The sequence below is a fragment of the Panthera pardus genome, unplaced genomic scaffold (genome assembly GCF_024362965.1).
Source record: "Panthera pardus isolate Hobbes unplaced genomic scaffold, ASM2436296v1 HiC_scaffold_22, whole genome shotgun sequence".
Classification (NCBI taxonomy): domain Eukaryota; kingdom Metazoa; phylum Chordata; class Mammalia; order Carnivora; family Felidae; genus Panthera; species Panthera pardus.
The window spans coordinates 21408105-21434822 of record NW_026526788.1 but is presented as its reverse complement, the minus strand read 5'-3'; the positions used below and the strand labels follow the sequence as shown (position 1 = coordinate 21434822).

Below are 26718 nucleotides of genomic sequence, written 5' to 3'. Positions count from 1 at the left end.
CTCCAAAAGGTTCTGGAAGGAAAACCTATTTATGTTGATTGTTATGGAAATCTGGCCCCACTTACTAAAGGGGGACAGCAGCTGGTTTTTAACTTTTATGCTTTCAAAGAAAATAGACTGCCGTTTTCCATCAAGGTAAATCATCAATAGACTCTGTGAATTAAAAAAAAAAAAAAAAAGGTGGGGAGCGCCTGGGTGGCTCAGCCAGTTAATCTTCTGACTCAATTTCAGGTCAGATCGTGATCTCACGATTTGTGAGTTTGAGCCCCACATCAGGCTCTGTTCTGGCAGTGCAGAGCCTGCTTAGGATTCTCTCTCTCTCCCTCTCTCTCTCAATAAATAAATAAATATTTTTTAGAAAGAGCTCTTAGAGAATAAAAAGAAAAAAGTTTAATGATTTACCCAGTTTGAAATAACCCACCAAACTTGAATTCAGAGGAACAAGGTCAGATTTTGCCCGAGTTCTACCCCAGGGCACTTTTGAGCCAGGAAAGCTTTATAATTAGCGAAAAAGAGCCTTTACCTTTTAAACAGCTAAATGATTGTTTCTGTTTAAGCAAATATTTGTCAGACCAAACAATCTAGAATAATAAAATGCATCAGATCTCATTCATGCTTATTAATCAAATAATGGCTGAAATTCAAACCCCATAATTAAGTTCCATATTGATGGAGCCCAAGGACAGTCTGGAGAAACTTCCTCCTCCGAGAACAGAAGGACATGGGACAGTTATTTGCTGTTATTATTGTTGCTAAAACTGAGGCCTTGGGAAAGAGAAATTATTAGATGGGAAGAAAATGTATATAACCCAGACTATACAGCATATTACCAGGGTAAAACAAGAAGACACAGCAATCCCGGGTCTAATCTAGGAACCTGGCATTCTAAATCCCGTTGAGTTTACATGTGACCACGGTGGTTGTTCCGTAACTATTACCATCATCTTTTCCCTTTACTTTTCTTGCCTCTTGAAGGGCTCTGTAAAATAAACATGTTTAATCCTTGTATAGACAGGAATCCTCAGAAAAGTCCCTCTCTATAACTGTCAACCACCTAAATTCTTCTAGATTAGAGACACCAGCCAAGAGCCCTGTGGTCGTCTGTCTTTTCTGAAAGAACCAAAGACAACAAAAGGACTGCCTCAAACAGCTGTTTGCAACTTAAATATCACTCTGCCAGCACATAAAAAGGTATCTTTTGATACTGGTTTATTGTGACTCTCTTCCCCTGGTTGTGAAGAAGTGGGCCCTTGGTATGCAATTAAGGAATGCTTTGTAACATGATTCAAGTTCCTGAAACTCCAGTTGTGTTAGTCTCTTTGTGTAAATTGAGTCTTGTTACCGTGGCGTCAAGTTGTTATGGTTTGTATGATGGAGTCCTCTGTATGGTGCTTCTGCTTCTGCTGGTAGCTCACAGATTTTTATGCTTTCAAATGATGTCACACATTAATTTGCCGTGGATGTACAGTTCTTGATATTTTGTGTTGGCTTCTTTTGATTTGCTTTGCTCTCTTGATTCAGCTTGCATTTTGTGCTTTCTACTCAGTCCTTTTCATATCCTGATATTCTTTTCCCTGCTGTCCATTATAATATTCCTTGTCTCTGCAATGCCTCTTGGAACCAAAAGGAGACAGAGTCAGATCAAGATGATGAGGTAATATGAACACTTCTGCTTTTACTCTATCAGAGATAGAATAGAAATTGAAACTGTATACAAGAACTTACAGCGGGCTGAAGTGGGGAAACAGATTATATGTTGGCAGATCTTAGCGTAAGTGAGGTAAAGGGTGTACGGTTTTCTTAAAGAATGGTTTACTCTTCCTCCACATGTACATAAGAACACTCCAGGCATTCAGGAATGTGATCCCACTAGTGTTTGAAAAAGAGAAACTAAAATTCTTTAAACATTTTTAAATGTAGTAGCTTGGCATGTGTAAATATACATTTTTCCATATTTCCACCTAGTATCCACTCTGTGTAACAGTCAAATCAAGATTATGAGTAACATATGAAGTTTTATTGTATAAGTCAAGTTGTTCTGTGTAATACCAACTATGTGTTCCATGGCTACTGATAAATATTTGTTATTTAAAGAAAATTATCTTGGCCATTTTTAAGGGTATAGTAGAGTAGTTCCATTTGGTTTTGAATGAATTTTTCCTTATGAGGCATCTCCTAATATTTTTCCAAGTTATATGATAATTGGATTTTTAAAACTCATACCCCAGTAATAATAAATAGAATCTTATTTCTAATAAAGCCATTAACCCTTTTTTAACCTCATCCACACTTTATGCCTTTGAACATATAGAAACAGCAGCAGTAATCCGAATGAGACGCCGTGTGCCCTTTTCCCTTGAATGTACTCACATAGAGGGAGTGTACATCGTGATATATGTGTTTTAAATATGAAGGATTTGGGAAAATTTACTGCTCAGCATCAGAAGTCTCTGTAACGCTCGTCTTGTATTTGTAGTTCCCTGTAGTCTGCTGTGTTGGTGCTCTTATATTTGCTAAATGATGGGAATTTGGTTGAGACAGTGGCTGGGGTTGTAGAGTCACAACAGGGAATTACCATTTTCATGAGGAGAATCCATACGAAGAAAAATAGAGATAAACCAGTCATCAACATGCCATCCTTCAAAATGTTTCAAAACCATACAGAGGTCACAAGGAATTTGGACACAGTCTCTCTCTCTTTTTTTTCTTTTTTAGGCCGAGAAAGCAGATAGACGACAGAGCTTTGCATCTTTAGCGTTACGTAAGCGCTACAGCTACTTGACTGAGCCTGGAATGAGTGAGTTTTCTAACACATTTACTAATCTATGTGGATGTCTATAAGAAGAGACATTTTTTTCTGTACAAACTGAATTTGGGGGTCATTTGGAAGCCCAATGGCAAAAGAAAAATTGCCTGCAGGGAAACTTTATCATGAAATGTAACTGATACTTTGCACATAGTTGAAGATGTGAAGCACAAACACCCTTAGATCATAACCTCAAAACAGTTTTTTTAAAAAGCCCCTACCTATTTTAAAATTTAGAAACATCTACTCATTACTTGTCTTTAAAAACCTTGATTTCACTGTGATTGTTAACTGTCCTAGGACATAATGCACCAATGCTGCTTTAAATCTAAGCTCAAAGGAGAAAATATTTTTATATATTCAGGTTGGTAGAAAAGTGATAATGTAACTTTGATTTTCATCTCATTTTTCATAATATAGGTAGGTCATTATACCTCAGTCCTGATTCTCCTTCTTCCCAGTTTGCAAGAAGTGTATCTTCCTACGTTCTTGAGGCACTTGCTTATTGAATTTGTATCTCCTCCTTCCTTTCTCCCTCTCCGCCACTACCCCCACCCCCCACCCATCTTTATTAAGTACCATTTCCAAGGCTAGTCTTCACTAGACTGGTTAAGCCCTTTTCTTCTTTCAGTGATTTTTTTGGTTCATTGTTAACTGGCTTGCAAGTATCAGGGTATAAATCCATTCAGTCATATTCATTCATTCCATCTCCCTCCCCACTTCATCTTCCCCTATCCCCTCAGCCCTCCAGAGAATCCCTCCATCAACAGGAGCTAAGAGTGCTGAGAGTAGCACTGTGTTTGATCCATCAGAAAAGGAGTTTTACACAAATAATTGTTAGTGAATAATTTCTGGCTGTTTCCCATTACTCACAGTTAACTTGAGTTTAGGGAGGATTGGAAATTACAAATAAGAGCCACATCTTTGGTTTTTCCCACCTTTCCTGAGTTCTTGTTTCTGTGGGCCAACATAGCATATTCAATGTGCAGCAGGAAGACTCTAGTACTTAGCTTAAAAGGTCTTAGCATAATCTTATGGAGTCTAGCTCCTTGACTACTGGCGGAACTTTTATATCCAGACGCAAAACGGAGAGCATAAGAGAAATGGAGCTCTACCACACTTATAAATGTTTTTCCAGATCTCAGTTTTTGTCTCTAGCATAAATATCTAAATCCTTCCAAAGCCATAAGGGATGAAACTAACTCCTCTTATTCTACAAAGCAAGGACAATATATGTGTATAAGTAGATGGTTTTTCAATAAGACTAAATATTCTTTGAGTACTTTTCTTTGGAATACTATTTTGCCTCAAATCTAAGGCTCTCAGAGGGTAGCTGGTTGGGACTCCCAGGCAAAATACTTAAGATTTGGACAGGTTCCATGACCAGCTTCTTTAGGTCCAAGGTACCTCTGGGCAGGTGAGCTCCCATATGATTCTGGTCCCTAAAGTATTTGGGGGACTATATGAGTTTGAGGTAAGGTCTGTGCTAAGTCAACTAAATTTTTTTCATTTATGCAAGTGTTGCTATTTTTTAGTTAGCTTCGGTTATGGTATAACATATTGATAGAAGGAAGAAGGTACTTTTCTCTGTTTTATGAAAGGGAGCATAATAGTGGTAAACAGAGAAATGGAAAGGACTAAGAACTAAAAACTAAGGAAATGTCATGGCCTCTGAATTGGTGTTAGAACTGCAAGTGATGCAGCTTTTCTCTCAGTACCCTGTCCCTTCCACCCCCACCCCAACCTCCCAAACAAGAAAGAAAGAATCTGGTGTAATTCAGTGCCTGACATCCAGAACCTCCCAGAAATTTTCTTTGTTATAAAGTGCATCACAAAATATGTGTCATTTAAGCATAAAATGTGTAACCAATCAGTAAATTGGCTACTTCATGCAAAGTTAAAACCATACATGTGGTTCAGAAGACTACATTGCTTGACGGAGCCAGCCTTCAGTGGTGAAGGAGAGATGCTTTGCCAGTTTCTGGTAGTTATAAAAATAAATTCTCTTGAGACATTGGGCTGAGCCCAAGTCACTAAAGTGAAGGAATCCCCAAATCTTCCATTTGTAGTATGGTGTGTCCAAAATATATTAAGCAATATAATATTGAGAATTATGACTAGGAGGGGTAATGAACGGGTGAGTTTTTCCTCAGTTCTTCCACGTTTCTTTATTATAATATGTAAGCTTAGAAGAGGACATGTTCTGAATATTTGAATTTAAATGTACACTAGGAATGAAAATCTTCACCCTTGTGGGAGTAGCTGCTAATCCAAGGACTGGATTGTAGCAATGGCCCGGGCACAGCATGAAGAGGAGCATAAGAGATGAAGCAGATTGTCATTTCCTCTTCGCGTTTCACTATTATTCTGAACCAGTGCTTTCTGGGAGCGAAACTGTACTCAACTTTGACATAGACCATTAGGCCTTGGCAGGCATTCCAAATCTCTGTGACCAACTCGGTTTGTTTGTTAGAGCTGTAGAAGTAGAGAGGACCAAGTGTGCATTTGCTCTCCCCCAGTGAGTGTGCTTACCTCATTTGTGTGTTTCTTGTCCCATTGCCAGATGAATGCTGGTACTAAATCCATCTTTCCTAGTGGTAGGTTTGCCTCACGGCTGCTCTACTCTTTGGAGCAGCCATGAGCCCCATGAACATTCTGGGAAGGCACCAGAATTGGTACCTTTGCCACTGATAAATAAATATGTATACCAATATATACTGGATCCCACTGCAGATACTTAAGTATGAAGTGTTAAAAATACGACTGTGCTTTTTAGATTTTCCCATGATACCTTTTGAGAATTTAAAGTGTGATAGATTGGGGGGGGGGGAGGGGGGAATATCCAAAATAAACAATGTGCTTTTCTCCATAATGAAGATCACACTGGATATGGATATATTTAGTTGCAGATGTATTTTCAGTATGCGGTATTAAATATTTTCCTAAAATCTCAAAAGGTACCAAGATTTTGCATCTCATGGAAAAAGTGTACTCTTCTTTCTAAATGCTCTTGTGAAAGTATTTTTAAAGTTTATATATTGTGCATAATATGGCATAAAAATTGTATTACTTCATTGGCTTGTTTGCCGTGATATAATGCGCATGATAAGATGTTTTCAGTTGCTTTGCTTGCTTATGGTAACCATGAACCATATTTTCCGCTTTTCCCCCCTTTGTGTGTATGTACACATGCATTTTTAAATCATTTCATATTACATTTTCTTTTTCCTCACCAAAAGGAATATGCTGCATGGGAAAAAATAAATGCAAACATTCCTTTTCTTTGTTGTTTCTTTTGAAGTTCTAACTCAGAAAATTTCTTGCTCTTATTGGCTTTTTATGGGTGTGAAGCATAACCGAATCATGCATGGAAGATACAGATTTAAAATCCAGTGGCTTCACGGTTTGCAATCAGTTGCCTGTCACATAAAAGTTACTTTGGATTCTGCATGAAATAGGCTTGAGTAGTTTTCTAAAAAAAGAGTTCTAGATATTTAATGTATAGCTGCACACATCGATATGGTTCTGAGTAGGTGCAATCTGTATCACCGAAAGGTTCAAGGAGAGGGAGCATTAGAAATTACTAAAATGAAAGTTATATGGTTGCACAAAACGAACGTGTACCTATACAGGCAAAACAGAATGGCTGCTGATCTTTCGAAACCAGCACATAAGAAAGTCAATAGGAAGTAAGGGAACCGTTTTCCATTGTGGTTATTTTTCTCATCATTAATTCTTTCCTCATGTTTTCTGTTTTTCATTGTTGGCCTATTTGGTTGCGATGTGCTTTTTCTGTCTTTCATTTCCCATTGCTCTGTTTTCTGTTTGTTTGTTTATTTATTTATTTATTTTTTTAATTCTGGATTGGTTATGTCTGTGGAGTTTTTTTTTTCCTCTTTTACTTAATTGTTCGTTTTGCCTCTTCCATTCTAAATCATGCAAACAATTGTACTTGCTTTTGTAATATTTCAAAGTTTACTGACCAATTTTTTTCTCTGGTCTCTCTGTTTCTCAACCATTTTTGTTGATTTTTGTGTTTGATTTCATTTTTAAAATTTAAGAAACAGTTGAACGGAGTGCAGGAGCAACAAGATCCCTCCCCACCACTTACTCATACAAGCCATTCTTTTCTACAAGACCATACCAGTCCTGGACAACAGCTCCGATCACAGTGCCTGGGCCAGCCAAGTCAGGCTTCACTTCCTTATCAAGCTCTTCCTCTAATACGCCATCAGCTTCTCCGTTAAAATCAATATGGTCTGTTTCGACTCCTTCTCCAATCAAATCCACATTAGGCGCGTCGACTACATCTTCAGTTAAATCCATTAGTGATGTGGCATCTCCGATTAGATCCTTTCGGACAATTTCTTCACCGATAAAAACAGTGGTGTCACAATCTCCGTACAATATCCAGGTTTCCTCTGGTACCCTGGTTAGAGCTCCCACAGTCCCAGAGTCCTCGCCTTTAAAAGGGCTGGCATCCAATTCTACGTTTTCTTCCCGAACCTCTCCAGTGACTACAGCGGGGTCTCTTCTGGAGAGGTCGTCAATTACTATGACCCCCCCTGCCTCCCCCAAATCAAACATTAATATGTATTCCTCAAGTTTGCCATTTAAGTCAATTATTACATCAGCAGCACCGCTAATATCTTCGCCTCTAAAGTCAGTGGTGTCTCCAGTGAAATCAGCAGTTGATGTCATTTCATCAGCTAAAGTTACAATGGCCCCCTCTCTCTCATCACCTGTGAAACAGATGCCTGGACATGCAGAGGTAGCATTAGTCAATGGATCTATTTCCCCCCTGAAATATCCGTCATCTTCAACTTTAATTAATGGATGCAAAGCCACTGCCACGTTACAGGAAAAAATTTCTACGGCTACAAACTCTGTGAGCTCTGTGGTTAGCGCGGCCACTGACACAGTCGATAAAGTGTTTTCTACCACGACAGCGATGCCATTTTCCCCACTCAGGTCATATGTTTCTTCAGCACCATCCGCTTTTCAGTCTCTAAGAACTCCTTCAGCAAGTGCACTCTATACATCCCTTGGGTCGTCAATATCTGCAACTACCTCATCTGTAACTTCATCTATAATAACAGTGCCAGTATACTCTGTAGTCAATGTTTTGCCAGAACCAGCATTAAAGAAACTTCCAGACTCTAGTTCACTTACAAAATCAGCAGCAGCCTTGCTGTCACCCATTAAAACATTGACTACGGAGACACGTCCTCAGCCCCATTTCAATCGAACTTCATCTCCAGTTAAGTCGTCTTTGTTCCTTGCACCCTCTGCCCTTAAGTTGTCTACACCATCTTCTTTATCTTCCAGTCAGGAGATATTAAAAGACGTGGCTGAAATGAAAGAGGACCTCATGCGGATGACCGCAATACTACAAACAGACGTGCCTGAGGAGAAGCCATTCCAACCCGAACTCCCGAAAGAAGGGAGAATTGACGATGAAGAACCTTTCAAAATCGTTGAGAAAGTAAAGGAAGACTTGGTGAAAGTGAGTGAAATCCTTAAAAAAGATGTGTGTGTAGATAATAAAGGACCACCCAAATCACCAAAGAGTGACAAAGGACTCTCTCCCGAAGACGACTGGATAGAATTTAGTTCGGAAGAAATAAGAGAAGCGAGACAACAAGCTGCCACGATCCATTCCCCAACCCTGCCAGAGAGAGTGCAAGTGAAAGCAAAAGCCGCCTCCGAGAAGGATTATAACCTGACCAAAGTTATTGACTACTTAACAAATGATATTGGGAGTAGTTCGTTGACAAATTTAAAGTACAAGTTTGAGGATGCAAAGAAGGATGGTGAAGAGAGACAGAAAAGGATTCTGAAGCCAGCAATTGCTTTGCAGGAACACAAACTCAAAATGCCTCCAGCCTCCATGAGGCCTTCCACCTCTGAGAAAGAGTTGTGTAAAATGGCCGATTCCTTTTTTGGAACAGATACTATTTTAGAGTCTCCGGATGACTTTTCTCAACATGACCAAGACAAAAGCCCTTTGTCTGACAGTGGCTTTGAAACAAGAAGTGAAAAAACGCCTTCAGCCCCACAGAGTGCTGAAAGCACTGGCCCTAAACCACTTTTTCACGAAGTCCCCATCCCTCCTGTCATTACAGAAACAAGAACTGAAGTGGTGCATGTTATCAGGAGCTATGAACCTTCGGCTGGAGATGCTCCCCCAGGCCAACCAGAGGAGCCGGTGTCACCCAAACCTTCACCTACTTTTACAGAACTGGAGCCAAAGCCCACCACCTCTAGTATTAAGGAAAAAGTGAAAGCATTTCAAATGAAAGCCAACGGTGAAGAAGATGACCACAGTCGGGTTCTAAGCAAAGGCATGCGTGTTAAGGAAGAGACTCACATAACCACGACCACCAGAATGGTCTATCATTCTCCACCAGGCAGTGAAGGTGCCTCTGAAAGAATTGAAGAAACCATGTCAGTCCATGACATCATGAAGGCCTTTCAATCCGGGCGGGACCCTTCCAAAGAACTGGCAGGTCTGTTTGAGCATAAGTCGGCAGTGCCTCCAGATGTTCACAAGTCTGCTGCTGAAACCTCAGCCCAGCATGCAGAGAAGGACAACCAAATGAAACCCAAACTGGAGCGTATAATAGAAGTCCACATCGAAAAAGGTAACCAAGCTGAGCCCACTGAAGTCATTATTAGAGAAACCAAAAAGCATCCAGAAAAGGAAATGTATGTATATCAGAAAGACTTATCCCGGGGAGATATTAACCTAAAAGATTTTCTGCCAGAAAAACACGATGCTTTTCCTTGTTCAGAGGAACAGGGTCAGCAAGAAGAAGAAGAACTCACTGCTGAAGAGTCATTGCCTTCTTATCTGGAGTCTTCCAGAGTAAACACTCCTGTGTCCCAAGAAGAAGATAGTCGCCCTAGTTCTGCTCAACTCATATCTGATGACTCTTATAAAACATTGAAGCTTTTGAGTCAACACTCAATAGAATACCATGACGATGAGTTGTCAGAACTAAGAGGGGAGTCTTACAGGTTTGCTGAGAAAATGCTTCTGTCAGAAAAGCTAGATGTGTCTCACTCTGATACCGAGGAATCGGTTACAGACCATGCAGGACCCCCTAGCTCAGAGTTACAGGGGTCTGATAAGCGGTCCAGAGAAAAAGTAGTCACTGCCCCCAAAAAAGAAATTCTCTCCAAAATCTATAAAGATGTGTCTGAAAATGGTGTAGGTAAAGTGTCTAAAGATGAGCATTTTGATAAAGTGACAGTGTTGCACTATTCTGGCGATGTTAGTAGTCCAAAACATGCCATGTGGATGCGCTTTACTGAGGACAGATTAGACAGAGGTAGAGAGAAGTTGATATATGAAGATAGGGTGGACAGGACTGTGAAGGAAGCTGAAGAAAAACTGACTGAAGTGTCACAGTTTTTTCGTGACAAAACCGAAAAGCTTAATGATGAACTGCAGTCCCCAGAGAAAAAGCCACGCCCTAGAAATGGTAAAGAATACTCTTCTCAAAGCTCTACCAGTAGCAGCCCCGAGAAGGTACTGCTGACAGAACTGTTGGCATCCAATGATGAGTGGGTTAAGGCAAGGCAGCATGGCCATGATGGACAAGGCTTCCCCAAAGCTGATGAGAGGAAAGAATCCAGTCTGCCGAGCAGCCCAGAGAAGAAGGTTCCTTCCCAACAGCCTGAGGACAGCAAGTCCATGGAGGAAGCCAAAGAAAGCATTTCACAGAGCAAAGCACCAGAAGGGCCCCAGTCTGGCTTTCAGCTCAAACAATCCAAACTCAGTTCCATTAGATTGAAATTTGAACAAGGCGCACAGGCAAAAAGTAAGGACATGTCTCAAGAAGACAAAAAGCCGGAGGGCCAATCCAGAATCCCAGTCAAAAAAATCCAGGAGAGCAAGCTGCCTGTCTACCAAGTTTTTGCTAGAGAAAAGCAGCAGAAGGCCATAGACCTCCCAGATGAAAGTGTGTCTGTGCAAAATGATTTTATGGTCCTGAAAGCTAAAGATGAGCATGTCCAAAGCAATGAAATTGTCATAAATGATTCTGGCTCCGAGGATGTGAAGACACAGAGAACTGAAATGTCAAGTAAAGCAATGCCTGACTATTTTTCTGAGCAACAGCCTAAAGACTTGGCATGTCATGTAACCTCAGATTTAGCAACTAAGGGACCATGGGACAAAAAGGTCTTTAGAACATGGGAAAGTTCTGGAGCTGCTAACAATAAGTCGCAGAAAGAAAAACTTTCACATGTACTTGTTCATGATGTAAGAGAGAATCACACTGGTCACCCTGAGAGTAAGATTGTTGATCAAAGGAGTGAATTTATGTCTGTGACTGAGAGAGAACACAAGTTGTTAACAAATGGTTCTCTCTCAGAAATTAAGGAAATGACTGTAAAATCTCCCTCCAAAAAGGTCTTATATAGGGAATATGTTGTGAAAGAAGGGGAACGGCCGGGTGGATCTCTGGAACAACCTTCCAGGAGGAGTGAGAGCTCAGCAGCATCACACATCCCGGTCAGAGCTGCAGAGGGACGGAGAATACTGTCTTCTGATATTCCTGATGGTTTTTGCGAGCAGCCGATGTTCCCCCAACACGAACTATCACCAAAGTTGTCCCCATCAAGTATGAGTAAAGAGACAGTCGAGACACAGCACTTTAATTCTATAGAAGACGAAAAAGTTACCTATTCAGAAATCAGCAAAGTTTCCAAACGCCAGAGTTACGTAGGCTTATGCCCTCCTCTTGATGAAACTGAAACCTCTCCCACCAAATCTCCTGATTCCTTAGAGTTTAGCCCAGGAAAGGAATCTCCCTCTAGTGATGTGTTCGACCACAGTCCCCTTGATGGATTGGAAAGAGTTGCTCCACTAGCCCAGACGGAGGGAGGGAAAGACATAAAAACTTTACCTGTTTATGTCAGTTTTGTACAGGTGGGGAAGCAGTATGAAAAGGAGATACAACAAGGAAGTGTAAAAAAGATCATAAGTCAGGAGTGTAAGACAGTACAAGAGACCAGGGGGACCTTTTATACAACTAGACAGCAGAAGCAGCCTCCTTCTCCCCAAGGTAGTCCAGAAGATGACACTCTAGAACAAGTTTCCTTTCTAGACAGCTCTGGGAAAAGCCCTTTAACCCCGGAAACACCCAGTTCAGAGGAAGTGAGTTATGAATTCACGTCTAAGACACCAGACTCGCTCATAGCTTATATACCAGGCAAACCCAGCCCAATCCCTGAGGTTTCTGAGGAATCTGAGGAGGAGGAGCAGGCCAAGTCAGCCTCCTTAAAGCAGACTACGGTGGAGGAAGCAACCGTGGAGCGTGAAATGCCTACCGATGCGAGCAAAGACTCTAACCAAAGACCCAAAACCAGTAGGGTTGCCTATATTGAGTTCCCCCCTCCTCCACCACTGGATGCAGACCAGATGGAGCCAGATAAGAAGCATCATTATCTCCCTGAAAGAGAGGTTGACATGATTGAAGTCAGTCTGCAAGATGAACATGACAAGTACCAGCTGGCTGAACCAGTCATCAGAGTGCAGCCACCTTCTCCAGTTCCTCCCGGGGCAGACGTCAGCGATTCGAGTGATGACGAGTCCATCTATCAGCCGGTCCCAGTTAAAAAATACACCTTCAAATTAAAGGAAGTAGACGATGAACAAAAAGAAATGACCAAATCCAAAGCTCCTGCTGACAAGGCTTCCAACCAGAAAGAATTGGAAACCAATGGATCTGGAAAAGATAACGAATTTGGCCTTGGCCTCGATTCACCTCAGAATGAAACTGCCCAGAATGGGAACAATGACCAGTCCATCACAGAGTGTTCCATTGCTACCACGGCTGAGTTTTCTCATGACACAGATGCCACGGAGATCGACTCTCTGGATGGCTATGACCTGCAAGATGAAGATGATGGCCTGACAGAGAGTGATTCTAAACTCCCAAGTCAAACCATGGAAATCAAGAAAGATGTCTGGAACACAGAGGGCATTCTGAAGCCAGCTGATCGCTCCTTTAGCCAAAGTAAACTTGAAGTTATTGAGGAGGAGGAGGGAAGGGTGGGACCAGACGAAGATAAGCCACCTTCTAAAAGTTCCTCATCTGAAAGGACCCCTGATAAGACTGATCAGAAATCAGGGGCCCAGTTTTTCACTCTAGAAGGCAGACATCCTGACAGATCAGTGTTTCCCGATACTTACTTCAGTTACAAAGTAGATGAAGAATTTGCCACTCCTTTTAAAACAGTAGCTACCAAAGGTCTAGATTTTGATCCCTGGTCTAATAACCGAGGGGATGATGAAGTTTTTGACAGTAAATCACGGGAAGATGAAACTAAGCCATTTGGTCTGGCTGTGGAAGACCGCTCGCCAGCAACAACCCCTGATACAACGCCAGCCAGAACGCCAACTGATGAAAGTACCCCAACTAGTGAGCCTAACCCCTTCCCATTTCACGAAGGGAAAATGTTTGAGATGACTCGCAGTGGTGCAATTGACATGAGCAAGAGGGATTTTGTTGAAGAGAGGCTCCAATTTTTCCAGATTGGTGAGCATACTTCTGAAGGGAAGTCAGGGGACCAGGGGGAAGGGGATAAAAGTATGGTCACTGCCACACCACAGCCACAGTCAGGGGACACCACTGTAGAAACCAATCTAGAGAGAAATGTAGAGGCACCTCCAGTCGAACCCAACCCCAGCATCCCGACCAGCGGAGAGTGTCAGGAAGGCACATCCAGTAGTGGCTCCCTGGAGAAATCGGCAGCAGCCACTAGCACCTCTAAAGTTGACCCCAAGTTGCGCACGCCTATAAAAATGGGAATTTCTGCATCCACCATGACCATGAAGAAAGAAGGCCCTGGAGAAGTGACAGATAAGATAGAAGCTGTGATGACCAGTTGTCAGGGACTAGAGAATGAAACTATACCAATGATTTCAAATACAGCCAATAGCCACATGGGCACTAGGCCCCAAGAAAAACATGATTTCCAGAAAGATAACTTTAATAACAACAACAATTTGGATTCTTCCACTATACAGACAGATAACATTACAAGTAATATAGTTCTGACAGAACATTCTGCACCCACTTGTACCACAGAGAAAGCTAATCCAGTGAAAATCTCATCAGGAAAAAAGACAGGGGTACTGCAAGGACACTGTGTAAGAGATAAGCAGAAAGTTCTTGGAGAGCAGCCAAAGACCAAGGAATCGATAGGGATTAGGCGAAAATCCAAACTTCCCATAAAGGCCACTTCACCAAAAGATATCTGCCCACCAAGTCATATGCCAAACATGAAAGTGAGTAAAACGAAGCAGGTCAGTCAATCTGAGAAAACCAAAACCCTTATTTCTTCTTCATGTGTAGATGTAAAGTCCAGAATTCCAGTAAAAGACACACACAGAGATAACGTAGTTAGAAAAGCATGTGCCACACAAAAGCAAGGGCAGCCAGAGAAAGGCAAGGCCAAACAGCTTCCATCCAAGTTGCCAGTAAAGGTAAGATCCACCTGTGTCACCACCACTACCACCACCACCACCACCACCACCACCACCACCACCGCCATAGTAAAAGTTAGGAAGAGTCAGCTTAAGGAAGTATGTAAACATTCCATTGAATATTTTAAGGGAATTAGTGGTGAGACCTTAAAGCTTGTGGACCGCCTCTCTGAAGAAGACAAAAAGATGCAGTCCGAGTTGTCCGATGAGGAAGACAGTACCTCAAGAAACACGTCGTTGTCCGAGACTTCCCGGGGTGGCCAGCCTTCAGTTACCACGAAGTCTGCTAGAGATAAGAAAACAGAGGCAGCACCTTTAAAATCAAAGAGTGAAAAGGCCGGCAGTGGGAAAAGGAGCAGTAGAAGGACTGGTGAGAACGGAGGCAGTCAGGTCTCTCGAGCACTCTTTGCTCACATCCCGGAGAGCGAGCGTAGTTTGTAAACACTTTCCGACTCGTAGACCCTAGTGCATGAACTGTCGTGATTGCCTGTGAAGTGACTTAACCGTAGTTTCTCATTCTGTCACTGTCATCTGTGTGTGCTGTCTATACACTCTTCTTCCTCCCTTTTAACCAAACGACACTGTAGACAGCTAGGGAAGCATGCTGAAGACATTGGTGTCATTCAAGATGAGCAACTTTTTTTTTTTCTTTAATGTACTAATAATGATTCTGTCAAAGTAAAAGCAGAGATGTTGAGATCCCATCATGGTGTTTTCACCGACACAATGATTCTGTAACCGCTGTCCAGTAGCTAGCTCGTCAGCATGTTCGATTCCATCACATTGAGCATCCATGTAGTCTCACATCTGGCTGGTGCAGGTGACAATCAAGTGAGCCATGTGAAAAGAGAAGTGTTCATGTAGGTGACTAGGACACATGTAAGTGTACAGTGTTAGCATTAGTCTCTCTGTAAAATCTGAGTACTGCTAAAAAACATTTTCCAGTATCGTGTCTTTCTTGATGATTATTTTAATTAAGAAATTGTAAATCGTAGGTCCACAGAGTCCATGTGAACGGACAGATATCAGGATGGCAATAGTAGCCGATCACCTGGGACTTAGTTGGACAGGTAAGTGTATACACGACTGAGTGAGACAAATACAGTTTCTTAATTTCTTTGTCTTTCACAAGGGGTTCATTATGTAAAACAGAAACAAGCAACAAGGAAAAAAAAACAGCAAACATTTTTATCATCTGTAATTCTATCAACCCAGAGATGATTACCGATAATACCTTATATACTGTGTTTTTCAAAGCTTTTTCAAAGCCCATACACTCAAGAATAGAAATTTAAATCTCACTTTACCTTAAATGTAGGCACTTTCTTCACACTGCCATTTCTGGTAATATTAGATAACATTTTACCTAGTGGTAAATTTTTTTTCTGGTATAAAGAAAAACACAATTAAGCCCTATGATTTTTAAATCATCCAAAATTTTAAACATGGTTTATGCCCTCAGGGGGCAGCTCTCTTAAGCAACAGTTCAATTAATCCATGCCTCGGTTTCACAAATTTTAATCATTCATGAGGTCATCTTCACACTTTTTATGACCTACACATGTTATCTGTATGTACATTTACCTGATATTTTTTTTCCTTTTAAGTGGACTCACTTTTATGCCCAAAGATTTATTTCAAAGGAAATCTTGTATCACTTTGCTAAAAGACAACAAGGATCATTTTCAATAACTACGTAAAGAAGAAAACAAGAGAATGACAGGAAGCTTAAAATTTGAATTATAATTTCTTAAAGATTGATACACATGTATAAATCTATTCAAACTACAAAAATAGTTGAGTTCAGTAAAGTGAATGAAACTGTTTATGATCAGTGTGTAGAAAATGAATATTTAGCTTGATTTCACTTCATTAAAGATGAAGATAAAATTCTGTGTCGACTGAACGATTCTGCTTTGTAGTTTTGATGTTAACTGGGCCCCCAAAATCCTCCTCACATGAGTCAGAAAAATATTAAGTTTTTTAGGTTGAGTGTATTTTGTTTAACACACAACAACAGCAACAAAATATAATAGCTTAAAATAGAAATGTTAACCATTGTCACATCTAAGTCATCATGTATACCCTCAGCGATATTCTATACTCAGGGAAACAATTATCTATATGCTATTAAAATGGAGAATATGAAACCAGATAATGGCAAACAAGGTCAGCTACATCTTCTTCTTTTAAATGTCCTAAGTTCTGCCCTCACCCCCAACTTAATAACCTTCCTGTCTCCTTCCACCCAGCCCCTGCTCTCAGGCCCACTGCTAACAACCAGGAGCCTAGTAGTACTCTGAAAAGACAGGTGGTCTGCATAATCCTTGGAAGCTTGTTGAGAGTTAATAGCAATTTGTTATGTATAAATATTTGCTAACATAAAACTAATAATTATATTTTAACATCAGACATTGTAATCTAAAAACATACTGGAGCAAATGTTGATTGTGCAGTATTATATGCCCGTAACTATTCATTATTTGCCTTAGACAAATCCAGTCCTTAGTATATCAGGGTACATTTCAGGAGAAGATGTGCTGTAAAGCCATAATGTTGTAAAATTCTTAGTGGCAGTGTGTCTTTGCTCTTTGCTGGGTCACTAGACAAAGGATACAGTTGGATCATAAGGGTTTGTTGGACAGTAGGAGTATTGTTTCTTAAAGCACAAAGGACTTGAAAGAACTTAAAACTTAAATTTAACTTTTGTAAATTTGAATTACCTATGCTCAATGAAGATTATTAGAAAAATTATCATGTAGAAGAGCAAAATTTAATTCTGTCCTTCAGAGCCACTGTTAACATCTCAATGTACTTTGATTTTTGTCTAAAAGCTTTTAAAATGTTATATACACAATGTAACTTTTTGCTCTTTTATTTGTGGTTACCTAGTTTCTACAAAATTACATATTCTATGGTCTTGATTTTAATGGATAAATAAGATCCAATATACATACTTAATAATGGTGTTTTTCTGACTTTGGGTCACAGTGTACTAGAGAGTCATGAAATCAATACATCCTTTGGTTTTGCTTTTAATAGGATAGAATGGGGGGGAGGGGGATATGTCTGTATATTATGTGTATTAAGGCTAAGTTTTGCTCCTTAAAGATCTGGTTTCATTTATATAAACATCATGATATACAATGTATTTCTAACTGTAGGCCATGATCAAAACAGTTCGCAAACCACTGCATTAACTTAATTAACTCTTCTTTTGTTCAACACTTGGATTGTTTTCAGTTTTCTAATGGTACAAGCCTGAGATGAACATTCATGTGTATAAATCATTGTGTCCAACTCAATGTATAGTCATGATAGAGTTCCAGAAGTGAAATCACTTGACCAAAGAATCTGGACCTTTTTGAGCCTCTGAATGCATTTTGCCAAATGCTAGAAATATTTAACCAGGGTAGAATCTTGAGCAATTCCCTTTCCATGGGAAGAATTGTTTCCCATTTATTTCTATAATCACTTAATATAATACATACCTGAGAAATTTTTTTAACTGTACAAAAAATATATAATGAAAAGTAAGGCTCCTTCTCATCTTTGGCTCCTAGTTTCCCTCTGTCAAGACAGCTACTAATGCTCACACGTGTCTTCCCAAAGACACTCTGATTAATAAGGTTGAGCGTATGGGTATAGACATTGAGATGGACACAAAGCTATCTCCCTTGTATTTGTTATACAAGTGACACCGTAACATAGACAACGATCTGGTCTGGAGTCATCATTTAACCTCCCAAGTGGAATTCCTAAAGTCATGCTACCAGCACCCCCTTTGCCATATTTATGAGTTGTGTATCCCTACCCATCTTAGGTGAGATTTGCGCAAATTGTGAAGAATAATTTGGATGACTTAAAGGAATCCAGCAGCATCCTTTTTGTACAGATCAAGAATTCTTTGTAAAATAATCTCTCAAGAGGGAATCTAATTGTAACTAAGTAATTATTTCCAGAGAGTTAAGTCACAGCCTGTGTGTGATCACAGCTTCCTGTAAAATGAAGCATATAAAGATTAATGCTCAAGGCTGGACTGGGTTTTACTATAAAATTCCTTTCTTTTTTTGTGTGGCAGTTGAGCATTACTTTTATGAAACATATGTGATAAAAGTAGAATGTGAAATCTTAGTAACTCTTTTTCTTTTCTACAGAACTGGCAAGGGAACTGAATTTTTCAGTGGATGAAATCAATCAAATACGTGTGGAAAATCCAAATTCTTTAATTTCTCAAAGCTTCATGTTATTAAAAAAATGGGTTACCAGAGACGGAAAAAATGCTACAAGTATGCTGAAATTATATTACTTTAACTTTCACAACTGCATATATCCAATGTTTTAGATAAGCCTACTGTTAAGAAACCAGAGTAATCATAAAGTAATAGCAAGTCATTAAAGTTATACTTGTTTAATTTTAACACTGATATTCCAAACATCTATCTTTGGGAATCTTTTTAAGAAAGCAAATAGTAGAGAATTTTTTTTTTTTTTTTTTTTTTTTTGCATTTTGTCTTTAGTTCTCTCTGTGACCATCAAAAATGAAAATACAATTCTAGCTGTTAAATTGTGGGGTAGTAGTCAGAAGCACTCTGAGGCTACTGCTGTGGCTGGGGACGGATGCACAGGGAGAGGAAGGAAGAAGGTATAGGATGAAATCATTTTATTCAGCTTCATATGTGCTGGCAGAGAAGTCTCTAATATTTTTAGGTTTGACTTTGTTTAGTTTTGCTGGGGTGGTGGGAGGGGTGGTGCTGTCCCATGGCCAATGCCAACCCACAACAATGGGAAGTAAGTTATTGTGGGTTTGCCAGGGTCAGCCTGACCTCAGTAAGCCGTTAAGATGGTCAATGTCAAATATGAGGGTGATCTATCTTGGCAGGCTGAAAGGAGAGGAACATGTTTAAAATTTTATTAGATCTCCTTGTAACTAAATGGAGTTTAGCTATTTTGAGGCCCATCTGCTTGGCATCTTACAGTGGAATGAATGTTGCTGTCATCACACACAGCTTCTCAAAAGTGATTCTTGAGACCCTAACATGACTTCCCTGTAATGGTGGGCTTTCTGAGCCCTCTGGATGGTGACATGGCAGAGCTCAGTCAGGAGGAGCTGAATAAACTCTAGGCGGGTCAAGAAAGCCGTGCCTTTGTGTGGATATTGTGGTGACTGGAAGAAAATCACTTAATCGGGTTTTCAACCCTCTTTTCTCCTTTTTCAGCTGATGCCTTAACTTCGGTCTTGACAAAAATTAATCGAATAGATATAGTGACTCTGCTAGAAGGACCGATATTTGATTATGGAAATATTTCAGGCACCAGGAGTTTTGCAGATGAGAACAATGTTTTCCATGACCCTGTTGATGGTAATTGAATTTAGCGTTCATATTTATTTAATCATTTGATAAACTTTGAAAGTGTGGAGGACAAGGCAGCCACTTAAAACCAACTAAATTGTGATTTGCTTGACTTCATTTCTCATTTTCACAGCATCTTCTCTGCCAGAGTCTGGAAATAAACACTCTGATAGAACAAACTTGATAAATGTCTGTTACATAAAATACACATAATGAGGTATAAAAGCATAAGTTAACTGTTGGATATTCAATAGTTGGTATTTGAAAATTTTTTACATGACCAAGTGGAAGAAAATTTCATATCTAGAGAATGCATTGTGGTTGTCATTTTCATATTTACGTAAAAAACTAGTGAACTCTTTTATTAGTATATTGGTAAGACCAAATTGTGAGTTATTTTTACCAAATAACCAAGGTACTGGGTCAAGTTTAAGCATAGAGTAGACAAATTGTTAAATAAAATGGTGAAATCTTGTTTGGGGACCAAGTATTTAAGCACTTACTGAAAAAGCCTAATGCATCTCTCAAAAACATGTTTTACTTATTTAGCATTATTTTAACTTCATATGCTTCCATTTATTGTTTGGAAAAACCGTGCCTGATATATAAAAGTCGGTGTCATTTCTAATTCAATGAGCACAGATGTCACTAACAACATAATTCATTTTTTACATTAAATTAATTTATATAATAATATTATCATTTTTCCTTCAATTTCCTATGTAAATTGGGGCTTTTTTAATCAAAGTATTAAGTAAAGGATAACAAATATCTTACTATGTTTTTCAAGGTGTTGTCTTCCTTTACAAATGGAAACGTATTCTGATAATGAATTTTGAGTAAAAAATGATGATGGTGTGGAGGAAGGAAGAAGAGCTAGGGATACTTTTCTATCCCAAGTTTTGAAAATTATGGCATTTTTCCCCGTTTTTAAACTGGCAAAGTTAGACTAACAAGAATCAGTAACTTCTAGTTCTACATATGTTATGTGGCAAAGATGGCAAATTCTTAAAAAGTTTCTGCTTACTAACGTTAAAGCTAACAGAAAATTCAAAGCATATCTTATTATCCATATAACATAAACACGATGGGCAATAGTGTCTAAAGTGGTTTCTTTATAAGCTTATAAATACCATCAATTGGGGCAGGACACCTGGGTGGCTCAGTTGGTTAAGCATCCAACTCTTGATCTCAGCTCAGCTCTTGAACTCAGGGTTGTGAATGTGAGCCCCTCCTTGGTTTCCATGCTGGCTGTGAAGCCTACTTAAATACATACATACATACATACATACCATAGAACCTTGGAAAAAAGCTCTCTTCAAGGCCTTGTCTTATATGTGAGACCATATAATGGTAACCAATCTCTTTGCACTAAAGAAAGACCATTATATCAAATTCTGAATTATTGCCAAGTTACAGCTTATGGAATCTTTTAATATTATTTTTTGGGAAAAGAAATTAAGAGAACTAATAAGCAAAAAAAAGAAAAAAAGAAAAAAAAGAACAAGTAGGATAACCAGAAAATAATGGAAATAGTCAATAGAATTGAAAGCTTTATTTATTTGTAACATTTTAAAATCAGAATAGAATGAAATAAATTCCCAAGGGCTTTTTGTGGCTACATCTTAATATTTTATATTTCTTATTTTAAAAATTCGTAGGAAAATTTAGGAATGTGTATATGAAGTAAATTTCACTTGTGCAGATTATGAACCTCAGTTAATGTCAGCCAACTTTTCAATAAGATTCTGGTTTATAGGTGACTATACTTACCTACAGTAATTTGAATTTACTACAAAAGCTAAGTTGATATTTGTCGTGGACTGATGGGAAAATTAGGCTTTAGTTTTGTAGACCATTAATTCAGAAAGTGTGCTTGGTTGCCTTTTTTTTCCTGTCTCTCCTCTTGGTGGAACTTTTATGAAGCCTCCTTTCCTCACCATGACCAGACCATTGTTCACTTCTTTCTCTGCTGAAGGAGAAAAATGTCCCCTTTGTCCACACAGCGAAGGTTAAAACAAGGGAACTGCTCCCTACCTCCCCACTGAGCAGGCTGGTGTTTCACAGTGTTGTTGTGAATATTCAGAGAGCTCTTTGCAAATGGCTTTCTTCCTGTCTCTGTCGTGTATCATTTCTTTTTTCTATTTGAGTTGTGATTCTGAGTGGTCTGCATCACCAAAGTCACTAAGACCTCCATGTGCACCACAAGTCTTTCATCTCTGTCACATTATGACACCTGAAAGCTTTCCTTGGAGTCTTTTCTACTTTATCTGCTTCTCAAATCCTTTTCCTAACATCTTTTTAGACTTTTTTTTCCCCAGTGCTATTGCTCTAAAGTCTAATAATAATTTCTTTCCAAAGATTAAATTTATTTTTCTTCGCTGTAAATTTCATGTGAAAAAAAAAAAAAAAAAAAGAATGAGAGTCGGGTAGCATTGCTCCTATGTAAAGCTCTTCAAATGAGTTATAAGTAATTAATTATAACAATTGTGGCTTGCTGTATGCAGTCCACCACCATATGGATTTTGCATGCTGAAAGTAGAAAGCTAATAAATTTGACCGTGGAATAAATGTATTTTATATAACGACAGCTAACTTTTTATTGGATTGAATTAGTCTGTATATTTAAGTTACTGTATTAAAATTATCAAAGTTGATAGAAACCATTTATATCTTAATTAATTAGTGTTCTGTTTTATTATAGTTTGCACTAGTCTTTTATTTCATTGTATTACATTTAGTTGAACTAAACCAATAAATTTATGAACATTGTTCTGTAACTCATCATACATTTTCATACCTGATATAATTTAATTCATTCCATGTGTTTTGTTTGATGTACTCTAATTCATTCCAGTCAGTCCAAATGTACTGTCTTCCATAGGTTATCCTTCCCTTCAAGTGGAACTGGAAACTCCCACAGGGTTGCACTACACACCACCCACCCCTTTCCAGCAAGATGATTATTTTAGTGATATCTCTAGCATAGAGTCTCCCCTTAGAACCCCCAGTAGACTGAGTGATGGGCTAGTGCCTTCCCAGGGGAACGTAGAGCATTCAGCAGATGGAGGACCTCCAGTCGTAACTGCAGAAGACACTTCCTTAGAAGACAGCAAACTCGAAGACTCAATGCCTTTAACAGAAATGCCTGGCACAGTGGATGTAGATGAGAGCCAGTTGGAGAATGTATGTCTGAGTGAGTATCCTCAATACCTCGGAAGTATGGCTGGGGTCCCAAAAGATGTTAAACCAGCAGAGCCACTGAAACAAACTAGTAAAGTAAGAGTAAGCTCTGAGCAGCAAGAGAAAGGAAAATCTGGTCCTGATGAGGAGATGACGGAAGAAAAACTCAAATCTCTATTTGAGGACATTCAACTTGAAGAAGGCGTAGAGTCTGAGGAGATGACAGAAGAAAAAGTACAGGCTATTCTTAAACGTGTTCAGCAAGCAGAACTGGAAATGTCTTCAATTGCAGGTTGGCAGAACGAGACATCAGGTGGAAACCTAGAGCCCCCTGCTCAAGCTCGAAGACTAACCGGTGGGTTACTAGAAAGACTGGATGACAGGTATGACTCCATTTCAGAAAAAAGGAAAGCGAAATACAGATTACATGTTAATAGTTTGTTTTAAACACCTACTTTTTAGCACTTACTCTTTTTCTAAATTACCATTCCAGTTTGGGGATAATACCTGCTTTAAAGGTTGGTTCATTCTGCTAATCTGGAGAGGGAAACTCACATGAAACTCAATTTAATTCTTAAAACTACTGATAGCCTGAAGCAAAATGTAAAAAGTTTTACATGCATGCCAAAGATGTCTGTGTTTACTTTAGAAGACTACTCTTTTCTAGTTTGTGACTTGTCTGATTTTTTTCACAAAGCTAGTAATTAATATGCTTTCAAAATAATGGGGTAAATAAAACTCCACGTCTTTTAGAAATGCAAACCTTTCTATGATTTCCTGACTTCAGACTTTAAAAGTCATATGTAATTCTTCACTCCAAATAATATTGCCATGATAGAAATTTGATTACAACCAAAATAATTCCCTAATCATGAATCTGGTTCTTTTTGATACTGGACTTCCTCTAGAAAGGTAAGAGCCTAGTGTCCTTCAGACATTGGTTCAAATCCCACTGGCATTAGGTTTGCATTTTGTGACTCTGGATGAATTTCTAAGCTGTAAGAACGTCACTTTAACCGACTTTAAAAATAAGAATACTACTACTTTCCTCACACAGGTTTACAGATTGAAGAAGGAAGCCTATAGAATGGCCACCAAATGGCTGCTACAAATAGTCTGTCAGTAATAGATGGCATTATTTTTATTTATGCATACATCAGACTAAAATATAACTTACTTCGGTGGCAACTAGTGATAACCTCAGGTGTTTTTGCATCCAATTTAAATTTATTTCATAACCATGTTTAATATTTTCATATGACTGGTAAAGCTTCTTGCTCAATGAAAATTCCCAAAGAGGGAGCTTGTAACATTTTGCAAAAAAGGAGTTTACAGAGTTCTTTTTGAAGAATAAGACCAAAGAGTTCTGTGCTCACCCTACCAAAGACAACAAATAGCACTAGTTTTGATGTCTGTGTTCTAATATAGTCACATTAATTTATAGTTACATAACAGGAAATAGATACAATTATGTTACAGCATCTTTGCAGTGTGCTGGGACTGTTTGTACTTATACATATGGAATAGGGTGTACTATGGATAGGTGTTTTTTTTATATAATCACAATTTGATTTATAAGAATTCACACGTACTCACAGACATATACAATACATAAAGAACATTGCATTACGCTTATCAGTGCCTTCCAAATTCTGTAGATAATAAGCAAAGACCCTAAAAACAATGCACAAGCTAGAAAATAAAACCCATACTGATACCAGTAAAAATTAGAAGTCACTTTAAAAGAAAGTGTTGGAAGAGAAAGATTTGTAATAGTCCGTTAAAAGGAAAATAGTCCTCACAGGACCTAGAAGCAACAGGTAAGCAACAACACCCTGCTCACCAGTGGGGGTCAGCACAGGTCAGGAGCCAAGAAAGATGAGACTCAAGCAAGGCTATTGTGGTTTGCAAAGGCACGCTGGCAAGACCCACAATTGGAAAACCAGAGACTGGAACATGGGGTTCTTGGGGATGTCAGGGCTCTCAAGGAATGCATTTTGTTCTCTGCCAGCAGTTTTTTCACTGGCAATATTAAAGCTTTGGAGATCTCCTCCTCCTTAGATTGGCGGTTCTGGAACTCCAGGTATGCCCATGAACCTCCCAGGGTGACTTCCTGAGATCTCAAATCCAAGTAGCTATTGCAGTGCAATTAAACAAAATAAAACAAAAACAAGGACAGCATAACTAGGCAGGTTGGGCGGGGCAGAGCTGGGGCCCTGTGTAGCACCTCATCACCCCAAAACTCAAACCCATGAGAGACCCTCACAGTTTGAAATCCAGTGACCATATTTTTCATGTCTTTCTATTTTATGCCTTCAAGAGTAGTTTACAACATGGTAGTGAAAACTTTAGAGCTTCTGAAGCCCACTTTCAGCCATGTATTGGCATTGTAAATTTCCACATCTTCTCTTTTGCAGCCCTGATCAGTGTCGAGATTCCATTACCTCATATCTCAAAGGAGAACCTGGAAAATTTGAAGCAAATGGGAGCCACGCAGAAGTCACTCCAGAAGCAAAGACAAAATCCTACTTTCCAGAATCCCAAAATGATATAGGGAAACAGAGCGCTAAGGAAACTCTGAAACCAAAAATCCATGGATCTGGTCGTGTTGAGGAACCAGCATCATCACTAGCCGCCTATCAGAAAGCTCTAGAAGAAACCAGCAAGTTTGTAATAGAAGAGCCTAAACCCTGTGTGCCTGTCAGTATGAAAAAGATGAGTAGGACTTCCCCTGCAGATGGCAAGCCAAGGCTTAACCTGCACGAAGAAGAAGGGTCCAGTGGGTCTGAGCAAAAGGTATGCCATCTAGTTTTCCAGTACACTGTCATTTAAACCAAAAGTCCTGATGCTTCACTTTGTTTGATTAGTCTTGTAACATTGAGCCCAAGGTTCTTTATGATGACCCAGTTGTAAATGTAACACTAATGGAGGGGGTGAACAAAGTGCTAGGTGGAACATATGCTATTGGATTACACCTTCATTCACTGAGAAGGAAAAAGCAAGCAGCATCAATTCAGCTATTTTTCAGGAGGAAGGAGAACTACAGAGATGTTATGCTTAAGGTCCAGTGTTAATTTGGTCTGGTATTTAGGTTTCCTAACTCCCAACCCAGTCTTCTTTCTTATGGAAGGAGGATAATTATTCAGACCTTTTCTGGTGGTTCTGCATAATTTAAAGAGTTTATAGCATGTGACCCATCTAAGAGCTCTACCCTATAAAAGTGTGTTTTAAAAATTGGAGAAACATAGTGCCCAAGCCTAAAATGAGGTGGGTATATACCATGGTGGATTGACAGCATTTAGAAATTGGAAGTTAGAGGTCTCATTTTAATAATTTTTATATCTAAGTTGATGATTATCTTAATATTCATTTTTAAAAATTTGAAAACCTTACTGTCAGAATTATTTGCACTTTGTGCTCCGTGTTCTTGTACCATCTAATAGATTTGTATTCGTTCTTTGAGGTTTATCATTTTTAGATATTAAAAACTTAAAAACTTTAGAACTGAAATTATAGATGGATATAAGAAAATAAAAATTAGCTCTATTTACTACATTCTTTTTTTTTTTTTTACTGCTTTTTGCTCTCTCCATTATTGTGTCTTTTCCTGAACTGCGCAGTGGGCGCGTAGACTGAGACATGGGCATCTTTGGAACAGTAGCACCTACAGTTTTCCCTAAAACATCAGGTTGGCTTAAGATCTACCGCAGTGTTTTAGGTAGGACAAAAAAAAGTCTTTTGTAAAATATTGAGTCCATGATTAACTCCTGCTTTAGAAAAACTTTAATAGCAAACTCCCAGTCACTCAGGAGCTAATTATCAGCTTATCAACTAATCATATCCTTTCCTTTTCCCTTGTGCAGGCTATCTTTTGA

The 26718-nt window shown here is 39.1% G+C and overlaps 1 protein-coding gene across 34 annotated transcripts in view; it reads left to right on the top strand.

Annotated features, from left to right (window-relative positions):
* ANK3 (ankyrin 3) overlaps positions 1-26718 on the top strand; it is a 679089-nt gene that overhangs the window by 627881 nt on the left and 24490 nt on the right. For 20 of the 34 annotated variants that reach the window (XM_053910305.1, XM_053910324.1, XM_053910308.1 and 17 more), the window contains 10 exons: positions 10-135; positions 1069-1191; positions 1628-1654; positions 2716-2797; positions 6868-13356; positions 15302-15376; positions 18464-18595; positions 19526-19669; positions 22545-23226; positions 25261-25639. In XM_053910305.1, coding sequence (XP_053766280.1) covers positions 10-135; positions 1069-1191; positions 1628-1654; positions 2716-2797; positions 6868-13356; positions 15302-15376; positions 18464-18595; positions 19526-19669; positions 22545-23226; positions 25261-25639 — 8259 coding nt within the window. Of the gene's footprint in view, positions 1-9; positions 136-1068; positions 1192-1627; positions 1655-2715; positions 2798-6867; positions 14677-15301; positions 15377-18463; positions 18596-19525; positions 19670-22544; positions 23227-25260; positions 25640-26718 lie in introns of all 34 variants that reach the window. The other 14 variants (XM_053910298.1, XM_053910299.1, XM_019444233.2 and 11 more) reach the window with 7 other exon arrangements.